The sequence below is a fragment of the Balaenoptera ricei genome, chromosome 3 (genome assembly GCF_028023285.1).
Source record: "Balaenoptera ricei isolate mBalRic1 chromosome 3, mBalRic1.hap2, whole genome shotgun sequence".
Lineage (NCBI taxonomy): Eukaryota > Metazoa > Chordata > Mammalia > Artiodactyla > Balaenopteridae > Balaenoptera > Balaenoptera ricei.
The window spans coordinates 127757798-127772396 of NC_082641.1; the positions used below are offsets into that span (position 1 = coordinate 127757798).

A 14599-nucleotide genomic window follows, 5' to 3' on the forward strand; every position below is an offset into this window, starting at 1 on the left:
TATCTGTGTGGCAGTGAGGGGCAGAGTCATGTCAAGAGGTGGGAGTGAATATAAGGGCGACTTTATAGCTAAAGAAAGAATGTTAATTAGCAGAAGGCATATCTTCAGGGTAGTGAGCTCCCTGTCAGTTGAGGGTATAAACAGAGGCTTGTACACTCAGGGACATGGTTTTAGGGACGCAGGAATTGTGTGGGGAATTGGACCCGGTGACAGCCATCTCTAAGATTCTGAGGTTCTGTGATTTGGGGCAATGATCCCTGCCTCCCAATAACTCTAGAATCCCCTGCCGTGTGACCTTAAGACAGTCACCCCTCTCAGGACCATGATCTGTAGGGTGAATCTCCTTTGCTAGAAGAAGCTCTGACCCCTTCCAGGGTGTCACATGGGGTCACCATCAACTCCATCCCAGGGTAGCATGAGCCCTCAGTCCTCTCTACTTGGGCTGAATGACAGTAACCCCCCTGGCATCCACGATCTCACTGTAGCCTCCAAACCCTAATGTCAGTGCTTTTATTACCTTCTTCTCAGCTAAGGAAACTGGCTCCGAGAGGTGCAGTAAGTTGCCAAGGTCACACAGCTAGCAAATAGCAGAGCCTGGATTTGGGCCGGGAGGCTTGGTTTCTAAGCAGACCTGAGGAGATGGACATCGCGTGAGCTGAGCAACCCCTCCTGTGTTGCTGGCTTGTCCCCTACCTAAGTTCCCCCCAGGGGAGCAGCCTGGCCCAACCCCCAAAGCCGTCATCATGGGGTGATCCAGGCAGGAGAGGAGCCCCACCAGGAGGAAGCAGGCGTCAGGGGCGCATGGGGCAGGCTGTGTGCTGTCACCGTTCTGGACCTGTGGGCACAGGTGTGTGTGGTGGGGAGCCAGGTCGTGATGGGAGGAGGGAAGAAGGAGGTTGGAGCCAGAGAGCCTGTGGCTGCTGGGCCTGGTCCCAGTGAAGCAGCTGTCGGCAGCCACTCTGTCCTGTGTCACAGGGCCTCCCCACTGACCCTAGTGTGAGCTCTACCCTGCACCACTCTCCGAACCTTGGTTTCTTCATCTATAAAATGGGGGTGGTAGTGAAATAGCTCCTCTATAAGGGCCCTCCCAGCTCTGAGAGTCCATGAATTCTGAGCCTCGCTGGCAAGATGCCTAGAAAAACTGTCCCTGGAGACCCACTCAGCATGTCATGGCCAGTGCTAATGAGGGCAAGATAGGAGGAAGGGCAGGGTCAGATTCCTCAAGAACTAATTAGCTTCCCTCGGTGGGGGTGGGGTGACAAAGGGAGGAATTTTCCCAGCCACCGACTGAGCTGCTAGCCCGGCCACAGGCTGTCCCATCCATCTGTCCATAGGTTCATTTGTTCATGCATCCATTTCTTCATTCCTTATTCAATAAGCACAAATTAAACACTGACTCTGTGCCAGCCGGGCACTGGTGATATAAAAAGAAATGGTTGCCTGTAGTGAACTTACATATTAATAGGGCCTGACCCCCAGCCTGATCCCTGACCTCAGGCCCCAGACTCCGGTCCTAGCCTGCAGCCCCAGACTGAACCCCGACTCCCACCGACTCTGTCCCCTATATGTCCCAAAGGGACCTTTGGGACAAGCAGGCAGCTTGAGCATGCACTGTGGACCCAGCGAGAACTGGTTCTGACTCCAGCCTTGCCACCCTTTGCTGTGTGATCTTGGGTGAGTTACTTACAAGTCTCTAGACCTCATTTTCCACTTCTGTAAAATAGGGGCAAGTAATGCTTGTATCCTAGTGTTCTTGTCAGGATAAAATGAGGTAATGCAATGTTCTAGTAGAGTCACTGAAATTAGCCCAATTTATTACTTTTATAATATTAAAGTATGAGAATTTTTCAATGATTGTTTAAATGAAAATGGTAAGAAATTCTGCAAGGACTTGGAAGAAACTATTAACAGTTGTTACCTGATTTGTGGTGTGGAGCACTCAGAGGTAGAGAGACATTTTTTACTGTATACTTTTTTATGTTTTTAAATTTTTAAAAAAATTTTAGTCCACGTAAATGTATTACCTATTCTAAAAAGAGGAAGTGTCAGTGTTAAGAAATGACTACACTATGAGTTTGAAAGTGTAAAGGGCCCTAAGATATGCACTTAGGCATGTGAATATCCTGCAGGTTCATTCATGCACTCAGTAATGCTTACCGAGTGCCCACTTTTTGCCAGGCACTGTTCCAGGGGCTAGGGTTAGAGGGATGAACAAGTCAAGCAAGTTCATTTCCCCCTTAGAGCTTGCGTTCTAGGTGAGGGAGATAGATAATAGACAAGGAAACGTGTAAGGAAGATAATACTGAATTGTGTTGAATGCTATGAAGAAAACAAAACAAAGAGATGGGTGGGGGGGGGTATGCTGATTATAGAGGAAGGCCCCTCCAGAGAGGTGACATTCACGTGAGTCCTGAGCGATAAGGAACCAACATGGAATGCCACCTGGGAAAAGATCATTCCAAGCAGAGAGAACAGCAAGTGCAAAGGCCCTGGGGCAGGAACAAACTTGGCATTTTCAAGGAACAGAAAGCCAGCCAGGAAGACGCCAGTGAGAGAGAAAGGTGGCACAAGATGAGTCCGAGATGTAGTGGGGCCTTGACTGCTAGGGCGAGGTGTTCTTGCTGAGTTTGGTAAAGTGCCACATCAACAACCTTCAGGCGGAATCCAAACAAGGGGGCAGTTAACACTAAAAGGGTAATCAGGGAAGGTTTTACATGGGTATTTGAGTTGGGCCATGATGGTTGGGTCAGGGATCTTTATGAGGAGATTCTAGGACACGGTGAGTAAAGATCAAATTCCGGAGGAAAAAGCCGTCTGTAGTGGGGGCATGGGTGACCATCTGTCTGTCTGTCTGTGTACCCCTGTGGCTCTGCAATCCCGTTTGCTGACTCGGCCTCTGTCCCTCCTGCAGCGCTGGGCCGGAGCACTAGCCTCACCGAGAAGGATCTAAAAGAGGCCAAGGCGAGGAGCCAGCAGATCGCAGCCCAGCTGACCACCCCTCCCAGCTCCAACTCCCGCGGTGTCCAGCTCTTCAACAGGCGCCGGCAGAGGGTGAACGAGTTCACCTTGGAGAGCCGCGGCCAGAGGGGACAGAAGCCCAGCCAGGAGTCCCTCAGGGTGCCCCCCGCCAGCCCCACAGGCCATGTCCCAGGGCTCAGCCTGAGTCCCACCTCACTCCCTGAACCAGGCCCTCTGAGAAACCCCGCCTGCCAGAGCGCTGACACAGGGGTCCCTGGTCACAGCATGGAGGGCTCCTCAGAGGAAGCCAGCTTGCTGCGGCACCTGGAGAAAGTGGCCAGTGAGGAAGAGGAGGTACCACTGGTGGTTTATTTAAAGGAGAACGCGGCCCTGCTGACGGCCAATGGGCTCCACCTGTCCCAGAACCGAGAAGCCCAGCAGAGCCCCCCAACTCCACCTCTGGCGGAGGTCCACAGCCCAGCCACAGATGCCAGCCAAAACCTTCCCTCGCCCGGCGCCACGGTCATCAATCCACCTTCCAACAGCAACCACAACCCGCCAGCCACGGATGTCGATCAGAACCCACCCGCAACTGTCACCCCGCAGAGCCTGCCACTGTCCAGCGTCCAACAGAATTCTTCAGAGGCACAGCTCCCGCCGAAGGGTGCAGTGCCAGATTTCAAACCCAGCACCCCGTGTGCTGGTGGGCAACCCCAGGAGCCAGCTGCGGAGGTGAGATCCAGCACCCTACTAATTGATAAGGTATCAGCTCCACCTACCACCACCAGCACCTTCTCCAGAGAAGTTACTCCCATCTCCAGCTCCAGGCCCCCAGCCCCAGATTTCATGTCCAGCTCCCTGCTCATTGATGTCCAGCTTGGTGCCCCAGTGGTGTCCACGGAACAAGAGATGTCCGGGCGGGCAGCTGCCACCACGCCCATCAAACTGTACAGCGAGGTCCACCTCACGCTGGCCAAGCCCCCATCTGTGGTCAACAGGACGGCCAGGCCCTTTGGGATTCAGGCGCCAGGCGGCACCAGCCAGATGGAACGAAGCCCCATGGTAGAGAGACGACATCTTGGAGAGAAGGGTACCGCTCCCCGGCCCCCCAGCGTGGCAGACAGGAGCCCTCGGCCACAGAGGCACGTCATGTCCCATAGCCCCATGCTGGAGAGGAGGCCCGTGGCACAGCGAAGCCCCGCCTTGGAGAGACGCCCCTTGGGGAACTTCACCCCACCCCCAACCTATGCCGAGACCTTGTCCACGGCCCCCCTGGCTTCCCGGGTTAGGTCTCCCCCCTCTTACTCTGCCCTGTACCCCAGCTCCGACCCCAAGCCTTCTCATCTAAAGGGCCAGGCAGTTCCTGCCAGCAAGACGGGCATTTTGGAGGAGTCGATAGCCCGCAGGGGCAGCCGGAAATCCATGTTCACCTTCGTGGAGAAGCCCAAGGTGACCCCGAATCCAGACCTGCTGGATCTGGTACAGACAGCAGACGAGAAGCGGAGGCAGAGGGACCAGGGGGAGATGGGCGTGGAGGAGGAGCCCTTCGCGCTGGGGGCCGAGGCCTCTAACTTCCAGCAGGAGCCCGCCCCCCGGGACAGGGCCAGCCCCGCAGGTGCCGAGGAGATTGTCCCCGAGTGGGCCTCATGCCTCAAGTCACCGCGCATCCAGGCCAAGCCCAAGCCCAAACCCAACCAGAACCTCTCCGAGGCCTCTGGGAAGGGGGCTGAGCTCTACGCCCGCCGCCAGTCCCGCATGGAGAAGTACGTCATCGAGTCTTCGGGCCACGCGGAACGGGCCCGCTGCCCTTCACCCACTATGTCCCTGCCTTCGTGCTGGAAGTACCCCACCAACGCGCCTGGCGGCTTCCGAGTGGCGTCCCGAAGCCCGGCTCGGACCCCACCTGCCTCCCTCTATCATGGCTACCTGCCTGAGAACGGGGTCCTGCGCCCAGAGCCCTCCAGGCGGCCACCCTGCCAGCTGCGGCCCTCGCTCTTTGTCCTCTCACCCATCAAGGAACCTGCCAAGTCCTCGCCCACGGCCGCCCCGCCTGCCAAGCCGAGCTCCCTGGACCTGGCGCCCAGCCTGCCCAAGGCGGCCCTCCCACCGTCGCCTGCCCTGCCTCGGCCCTCCCGCTCCTCCCCAGGCCTCTACACCTCCCCTGGCCAGGATGGCCTCCGGCCCACTGCCGTGAGCCCTACCTACAGCAGTGATGTCTCGCCTGTGTCTCCCTCCAGGGCGTGGTCTCCCCGAGCCAAGCAAGCCCCCAGGCCCTCCTTCTCCACCCGGAATGCCGGGATCGAGGCTCAGGTGTGGAAGCCTTCCTTCTGCTTCAAGTAATGGACCCCACAGGGATCCCGCTGCCTGTCAGAGCCCGCTCTCCGAGGGCTGGATGGAGAGCAGGAAGTGGCACAGGGCTGAGTCAGGAGTATGGGGACTCAGGTCTCAAGGGCTGACGCTGCCACCAGCTAGCTTTGTGACGTCGGGCAAGTCACCTCCCCTCTCTGAGCTGCAGCCGCCCCTTCCCTACCACAGAGTGGTTCGACTCCATGTCTGAGGGATCTGAAGTCTGCCACTGCGGGGGGAGGAGGGTCACGGAGAGAGAACTCCCTTGGCAGGCCCTAATGAAGCTGGGGGGCTTCACCTGGCCTTGGTGAGCTGTAGTGATGCCAGCGTCTTGCTGAGGGGCTTCTGCAGCAAACAGAGCCTGCCCTTGCCTGTGGGACCAGCCAGCCAAGGGTCTGCCTCCTCAGCCACCCCGGTGGGGCCGTCCTCACTGGGGCCCCAGCTCTGGCATCTTTCTGCCTCTTGCTGGATTCTCACCTCCACAGGTCTGTCTCTTCCACCCACCTCTGCCTTCTGGACACTGTTTCCTCTCCGCTGCTTCAGAGACCTTTGCCTCGGCCTCCACATTTTCTCTTCTCCTGGGTTCTGCTGGATGAGGACTCAGCCCACCACTGCTGCCTGACACTCTTCTTCCTGGCCCTCTGCTCAGCTGCCTTCATGCCCTCTCCAAACATCCAGCTCCGCTTTCGAGACAGCTAACGCAGTTCATCCCAGACCTCAGTCCTGGTTCTCCCTAGCTTGCCCTCACTGTTCTGGGATGTGGGAGGTCCCAGGGGACCCCTGAGAGACAGAGAGCCCTGTAGGAGGCTGTGCAGAGGTTGGTGTGCAGCTAGGAGAGAGGCCCCTAGCAGTGTATCCATCAGCTGTTTTGCCTTCAACCTCAGCCAAGATCTGCACGACTGAAAGCAGCCATCTACGTGCAGTGGAAGGGGCCGCAAGGAGAGAGGCACCTCAGCTTCCCGTTTGCTGTGCGACTTTGGCCAAGTCACTTTCCCTTTTTGTGCCTCAGTTTTCTCATTTATACAATGAGGGCCCTCCTAGCTGGACAATCTGTGAGGAATGAGAGGAAAGGCTGGTGCTTTGGAAGAAAGGCCCTGTAAGTGATAAGACAGTCCCCTGGGAAGAGAGGGGAAGGAAATGGGACAGTTGCCATAGGACAGATGGGGAGTAGATGTAAGGGTGTCCTCGGGAGGGTGTGGCTGGAATGAGCTGCAGCAGGAGGCCAGGAGATCAGAAGTTTAGGCTGGGACTGCTCAGGCTCAGGATCGCCTGGAGACAGTGGGAACACGGCAAGGGCTGGGGCAGGAGCACAGCAGCTCAAGGAAGGGACAAAGGAGACCTTAAGGTTTTGAAAAAAAGGCTGGGACTTAGGAGATCTGGATTCTCAAAGATGGACTCCATGTGTAGCTTTGGGTCTCAGTTTCCCCATCATACTGTGAGGGTTTTGAGTCAGGTAGTCTGAGATCCTCACCACCTCTGACATCTTTGATGTGCTGCAGCCCCCCAAAACCACACTTTGTGGGGGTTAGAGAATATAGACGCAAGAGACAGAATTCAGATGGAAGCTTCCCAAGACCGGGGGTGAGCACCACCCACTTTCTCTTTCCCAGCCCTATTTCTGGGCTCCCCAGAGGGGCGAGGGGTGGTGGAGGCAGTGCCCATGCTGGGCTGAGCCTGCAGTTTTCGTGAGCTCTCGGCTCATCTCCATGGCAACAGGGGGTGCCTTCCCAGTGAGTTCATTCTGCCCAGAACGTGGGGGCATGCATGGGAGAGTCGCGAGGGAGCTCGGCTCCTTCACGTCACACCCCTCCCAAGACAGAGTGAAGCCCATGTTCCGGACCCCTGCTCCCTTCCACCCCTGAGGGCCAGCAATGGAAGAGCCCACCCTCCATCCTGCAGCTCCTGTGATCAGGCTGGCTGAGCTCTTCCCTCAACTTTGTTTTCTCTCCTGTTCTCAATACACTCTGCCTCAAATCTGTCTTGCTTCTTTCTTTCTTCCACGCTCACTGGCTGGTGGTCAGGGCCCTCTCCCTCCTCCCCAATTCTGGCCTGGGAAGTGGGGTGGGACTGCTTAGTTACGGCGTGTGAGCCTGTGGTGTGTGTCCACGTGCTGCCTGCATCTGCTGAGTGTCTGGATCTGCCATGGGTACAGATGTGTGCTGGCTTGAAAGTGAGGGCTGCCCTCTCTCTTCCCTGGGTCAGCACTGAGGGAACCAGAATCCTGTGGAAATCATGTTCTGTTTTCTCCTTCCTTAAGAGTTTGGCCAAAAAGTCTGTAGAGCATGGGGGAAAACCCATGCCCCTTATGGTCCAGGTTTGTTCGAATTCTTTAAAAGTAGTATTTAAGTGCCTTTAGCCAGAGCATATATACTTTCTGGTTCCCTCAGCAGCTGCCCCCCGTCGCCCCCATTATCTAAATCTGGCCACTTTCCACAGTCATCACTGCCGGGCTCGTGCGTAAAATGAGTTTCTGCCCTCGTGGAGAGGAGCAAACTGCCATCAAGAGCCAGAAACATGGGTGCTAGGCCCAGATCTGCATCTAACTCCTTGTGTGACCTTAGACAACCCGTGGGCCTCAGTCTCCCCTTCCATGCAACCAGAGGATTACAGAAGCTGTCTGGGAGCTAGCTCTCTTTGATATCTGATAGTTCCTGTCTGACTCTGCTCTACTCATGCCTTCACCCCACACATGTGTCCTGCTTTGGGTCTGCTGCTGGGTTAAGTTGGTGCCCCTTTCTGAATTTTCACCCATGTGCATTTCCAAGGAGTTCTGGTGTATATGGTACATTGAGAACTTTTTCAGAAAGTGAATAATTCTGATTCCCTGCAGCCTTTTTATATTATTCACTGCTCCCCCGCCCCCCAACACACACACACACACACAGTCAGTACCCAGACATGGCAGTCTCGATGAGGTCAGGCCCTGGCCCACCTCCAAAGGATGAGGAGCTGCTCACCACTGCCCCCAGTATTCCAACCCAGGCATTCTGAGAAGTAAATCCTATTACTCCTTCCACTTGCTGGCCCTAGCCTTCCCCTTGTGGCCACTAAAGGCAGACCATCCTTGGAGATTTCAGACAGTTATCATAGCTCCTCTTGCCCCAGCCTGCTTTGCTCCTGGCTGAAAGCCCTGGTTCCTCTGCCTCAGTGCTTGTTGATGGACTTGGATCATGAACCCTTGGCCCTGCTCCCCCCAGCCAGGCTCACTGAAAGATTCCTGAGATGGCTCACAGACAGCAGCTCCCAGTGTCTCTGGCTCACATAGACAGAACTCTGACCCTGGGAGTAAAAGAGGCGGAGCCCATGCTGAGCTATAACTTTCCTACTTGATGATTGGGGCCTTGGATGTCCCCGGGAGGTTCCTAACATTCCCAATCCCATGAAAAATCTGTTCAGACTGCTGTATGTTCCTCTGTAGGTTAAAGGGCTCCATTTCTGAGTCTGGGCTCATCTGGTAGCTGCTGCATTGTTTGGAGAATACATGTACTTTATTGCTTCCTTTTGATTGGGAGAAATTAGATTCTGATTGGATGAGAAGCTGACTGGCTTGGCTGTGGCTAGTTACTGATTGGATGAGAGAATGGATCTTACGAGAGGTTCTAGATTTTGATTGGGTAGGAGGCACTGAATGGACTGGCTAGTTCTGGACTCTGAGGGATGACTGCTGGTGAATTTGGATTGGATTGAAGACTGAGTGGACTGGCTTGTTGCTGGAATCTGATTGGCTGAACAGCTGGATGGTTTAGCAGATACATGCTGGGCATGGATCCCCAAGCCCTGTACTTTCAAATCAGTTCAAACTGCTTAAGCCTGCCTCCCACCTTTAAGCAACAGATAGTCACACACACTTCCTGGTGGGGCAGAACACACCAGATAGTTATTTACACGTCTGAACTTCATTTTCATCACTGTAAAATGGGTGTGATAATACCAGCTACTTCTCCAGGCTGTTGTGAGGATATGATGAGAGAGTAAGGATGAGACCCAACTTTGTAGACTGGAAAGTTCCTAAGGAGGTAGGAAGCAGGTATGACAGTGTATAGCAGAGCAGTGCTTTAGAACTTCAAAGAGGTTCACCAACTTGGCCTCACGGAACCCACACTCCCCACCCCATGCTGGCAAGAAGTCCAGTGAGGGGAGTGTGCTGCCTAGTGAGGAACGACCCAACTTCCTTTTATGTTTCCATCTGTCGGTGGGAACCTCCTCCCTGTTCAAGGTGTCCAAGGAACAATTAGGAGGTGACCATGGCAACATGGCAGGGGGATTGAGACAGAGAGGGCCTTTCCCTAAGTCCAACTTTAGTAATAATGATCAATATTTTTGCTTGTAATTTTTTGAATAGATATTATAACCATATGGTTCAAAACCTTAAACTTATATAAAAAGTATATAATACATTAAAAGCCTTATACTCCTGTGGCTGTGTTCCCTGCCCTGTTCACCCCATATCCTCACAGAGAAGCACTCTGGTTAGTTTCATGTGTATCCTTCTAGTATGTCTTTAAGGTAACTAACATCTATTGCACACCTACTCTCTTCTAGGGAAACTTCTCATACTGTGATAAGTCTTTTACATAAGTTATCTCATTTACTCCTCACAACAATCCTATAGGGTACATGCTGATATTATACTCCCATTTCACAGAGGAGGAAACTGCAGCCCAGGGGCTTCGAGTTGCTTCTGTTGCTGAAGCAACTTGCCCAAGTTCATTCAGTAAACAAAGAGGTCTGTCTCCAAAGCGAGCGTTCTTAAACCGCCAGTCATCTGCCTCCCTGTTAAGCGCAGGGGCAGGCAGCGTGGGCTCGTTCAAGCACCTGAAAGATGAAAGTTGGGGCACCTGCGTTTTTCTGCAGGCACTACCTGACTTTGGTCGCTGGGTTCCCGACTCTGTACAATGGACACAGCCGACTCGGTCCCTTCTGAAACCCCGGTATAGAGGAGCCCAGCACTAACGCCTGCCCCCACCCTCTCTGTTCTCTCCCCAGGACCGCCGAGAGAACCTGCCCACCTCCCCGCCCTGGACGCCGGGCGCGTCCCGGCCCCCCAGCAGCCTGGACGGCTGGGTGAGCCCGGGGCCGTGGGAGCCGGGCCGCGGGAGCAGCTTGAGCAGCCCCCCGCCGCTGCCGCCGCCGCCGCCGCCGCCGCCGCCCATGTCCCCCTCTTGGAGCGAGCGCTCCGTATCCCCTCTGCGACCTGAGACCGAGGCGCGGACCCCCAGCCGCCAGCTGCAGGCGCTCCTGGCGCGAAACATCATCAACGCGGCCCGGCGCAAGAGCGCCTCCCCGCGGCCGGCGGGAGCTGAGAGCCTTCGGCCCTTCTCCCCGCCAAGAGCGCTGCCACCGCCGCCACCGCCGCCACCGCCGCCACCGCCGCCGCCGCCGCCGCGCATGCGCTCGCCCCTGCCGGTCCGACCCGGCCAGGCCGCGGACCCCGGGGCAACGTTCGCTCCCATCCCCCGGAGCCCACTGCCCGCCGGGCCCTCGCCCTGCGCCAGTCCCCGGAGCCCGCTGCCCGCGCCGCCCAGGCCCTTCCCCTACCGCCGCTCGCCCACGGACTCCGATGTGTCCCTCGACTCCGAGGACTCTGGGGCTAAGTCGCCCGGCATCCTCGGCTACAACATCTGTCCCCGCGGGTGGAACGGCAGCCTGAGGCTCAAGCGTGGCAGCCTACCCACGGAGGCCTCCTGCACCACCTAAAGGCTTCCCCGCCCACACCCCATCCCTGCCCCGGGAGAGCCGAGCCAGAAGAAGTGTCGTTGGGCTTGGGAGATCCCAGCACCATGTCCCCAAGGGTCTGACCTCTTCGATAGCCCCAGAGATAAGGGGTCAGGGGAGGAGAGCTCTGGGCTTGGGGGTGGGGTGGTGATCCAAGCTTGGGTTCTAGCCCTTTCTCTGTCATTCAGTCATTGTGGGAAAGACCCTTCCTCTGCTCCTCAGCTTTCCCATCTGTTTAATAGAGCTTTGGCCAAGGCAATCTCCAAACTTCGAAATTACCCCTTCTATCAGTACACACACACTAGTGCCTTGGAAGAGGCAGGGTGTTGTATGTATGGACCCCTAGACTTGCTGCATTGCAGGGTTCCATACTCTTTCCCCCCCTTCCCGGCTCTGATCTCTGGAGTCTGGTAAATGAGGGGTGTGTTCAGAGGATCCTACGCCTGAGTTCCTTGTCCAGGCCCTGGCTTGACCCTCCGCCTCCCTGGCACCAAGTCCCAGGCAGGAGCAGCTGTTTTCCATCCCTTCCCAGACAAGCTCTGTTTTTACCATGGTGACCTTTAGAGAGGGTCTCCCAGGCCAGCTAAAGGTGCCCTGCTGGCTTCTCTGGAGAGTCTCTCTCTCTGGAGAGAAGAGGAGGGAAGATTCCTCCTCTCAGATCCCTCTCAGGCTTTTCTCCATCCCAATTCAGGCTTCCCAGGGTCTCCAGGAATTAGGCTATAGGTGTCTCCAACCCATCTATCCCTTCCGGGCCCTTTCACGGCAGGCTCTGCGCTCAAAGCTGAGCCGGGCAGAGAAGAGTTGATACGGAGCTATCTGCTATCCTCTGGCTTTACCTGGTAGCCCTGAGTTTGAGGTTGCCCATTTGGAAAGAGGGAGGCAAAGAGTTCTTTGTTATGGGTGGTATGCAAGCAGTGGCCAGGATGCATAGAGGAGATTCTAGTAGGGAATGGATTGGCTCAGATGACCTCTGGGGGCTCTTCCAGTCCTGAAATGCATTCCGCAGTATTAGGGAGGGAGGGAGAGTAGTGCTGGAGGATTGGCTGGGGAGATGAGCTTGGGTGGGTGAGTGAGGGGTTAGACCAGAGTCTGCCTGTGTTTCTGGTTCCTTAGGAAGTACTCCACTCTTCAGTTTCAGGCCCCAGCATCCATACTGTGCCCAGACGAGGGGGCCCTGTTCTGCCTCATCTCTTTCCCATCACACTCCGGCCTAGCCAGTGTCTGGTGCCCAGTGACCTTGGGGAGCCTGGCTGCAGGCTCTAGCCTGTCCCTTAGGCTTGTAGTGACTCTGATTCCAATCCCCAGGAGGAACATAGGGAGGAATGTACCTCAGTCCTATAGTTTCCAGAGTTGGCTGGTGGTGCCCTCTAGAGGTTCAGAATATCAGTTTCAGGAAACTAAGTTAGGGGGTGGGGGGGTGGGGGGGGCTGGAATTGGCTGAGGATCAAAGGTATGTATGTAAGTGAAAGGATACCAGGATGTTGCTAAAGGTGAGGGACAGAGGGTGATTTTGGGGTTAAGAGGAGACTTACCCATCCCTCAGGGTGATTTAGACCTGGAACCCCTAAGTGAGGCTAGGGCAAGCTGGGGTTAGGATGGGAGTCAGGGTGAGGGTGGGGTGCTTTGGAATAAAGGACTGATCCCAAAGGATTCCCAGGGCCTAAAGATTGGGAACATAGGCCCTGTTGGTAGGAAGATGAGAGGGTGCTCCAACTTGTCAGTGATGAGTGATCACATTACTGAAGTCCCCACCTGCTTCAGGGACCCTTGTAGTGTGGGAGGCTGGGGCTAAGGGCTTCTTTCAGAGAAAAGACACTATCAGGCCACTGGTTGATGCAGTGGCAGAGAAAATCCACTTCTACCTGCATTTCCCCCAAAGAGCCAGCAGGAGGCAGCCTTGGGAAGCTGCAGTTCTGTCTGGCTGTTCTCTCCCTGTAACTGCCTTCTCCCCCAGTCCTCTCCTCTAACCCACTAGAAATTTCCTGTGTCCTGCCTTTTGCCTCCTGTAGAATTCAGCTCTGGCCCTCAATAAATGCTTCCTGCATCTTTCTGTCTCCTGTGTCATTTTCAGCTATGTCTAAAGCCCTTCCCTTTTCCCCAACCATGGAACAGTCCATGGGATGCTGGGTGGATGAGAATGTTTGATACACATGGGATGGGAGCTTGGGAAGTAGCAATCATGAGCAGAGATGGGGAACAACGAAAACACTCTGGGCCATAGAAGAAGTCCCTGGGTTGAAGTTCTGGTCCTATCATCTACTAGCTGGGTGACCCTGGGTAAACCCACTCCTTCTCCAGGCCTCAGCTTCCCTATCTGTGTAATGAGTGAGTTGGTGAGATGATGTCTCAAGGTGGTATTGCCCAGGCCCTGACCACAGAACACTGTCACTGGAGTGGCCAGGGCCAAGCTGCATCAGGGCCCAGTGCTCTGGGGCTGCTTCCTGATGGCAGGTCGGGGCTTCAGACAGGAGGAGGAGCCCCTATGAGAGGTAACGTCAGAGTCCAGGCAACCCTAGAGAACTCAGGATCCAGACCATCAGGAGTGCTCCTCTCCTGATGGGGGCGTCCTTTGCCCAGAGAAGGGGATTGGGGCCCCACTCCCAGGTGAGACCAAGATCCCTCACCTTCCTCTCTAAAAGCTCAGGCCCAGCAGAGGCGGGGCAAAGGACTCTGACGGGCAGGAAGCTGAGTTCAGGTGGTCCACAGCAGAGTCCAGGCTTCTTCTTAAGAGATATGCCCTTGGACAGTCTGTCCAGCACACAGGTACAGGAGCTCCCTGCCCTGGACCCGGCGCATCCCTGCTGGTCCCACCCTTCCCTGGTAGTGCTTAGTGCACCTCTGACTCAATCTTTATCTTCAGCAGGAACCTCTCCTGAGCACAGTATCCCCCTGCCTACTGGTGATCCTGGTGCCCAGACACGCCAAACCAGTTTCACTCCAAACTGAACTCAGTCTCTGCCCCCAACCCCAAGCTGCCCCCGCTACTCCTCACCATTATTTTCCTTGAATGACTCAATCCAGAAACGGGAGCGGCCCTTCCCTCACCTCCCACATCCAGTCTCTAACTGGGACCTGGTGATTCTTCAAATACCCCTCAAGCCCCTCTCCTCCTCTCCATGCCCTCTGTCACCTCGCTGGTCCAGCCACCCCCAGGTCTCACCTGACCACAGTGAAATCGTCCTGCCTCCAGACTAACTCCTGCCAACCCACTTTCCACAGGGCAGCCAGAGATATCTTTGGAAAATGACCATGTGACTGCTCCATTCCACTGCCTTAAACTCCAACAGCCCTTTATAAGACACACTATACTTTTGAAAAGCCTGCTGTGATCTGGCCCTTGCCCACCTGTCTGGCCTCATCTCTCAGCACCACCCCAGCCCCCAGTTCTAGCTCTCCTCGCTGACCCCTCACATCCTATGTGTGCCATGGCCTCAGCCTGCAATGCCCGTGCCCCTCTCTGCCTGTGAGCTCCCACTCAGACTTCAAGGCCCAGCTCAAATGTCTCCTCCTCTGGGAGGCCTTCCCCACCCCCAGGCCGATCTGGTGGCCCCCTTCCCTGGCCCTCCCAGAGCATTTCCCA

The 14599-nt window shown here is 55.7% G+C and overlaps 1 protein-coding gene across 3 annotated transcripts in view; it reads left to right on the plus strand.

The window, feature by feature from the left end:
- SYNPO (synaptopodin) overlaps positions 1–13065 on the plus strand; it is a 36477-nt gene extending 23412 nt beyond the window's left edge. For all 3 annotated transcript variants that reach the window (XM_059917513.1, XM_059917515.1, XM_059917514.1), the window contains exons 2-3: positions 2912–5268; positions 10291–13065. In XM_059917513.1, coding sequence (XP_059773496.1) covers positions 2912–5268; positions 10291–11001 — 3068 coding nt within the window. In that variant the 3' untranslated portion in view covers positions 11002–13065. The remainder of the gene's footprint in view (positions 1–2911; positions 5269–10290) is intronic.
- Positions 13066–14599: the final 1534 nt, after the last annotated feature.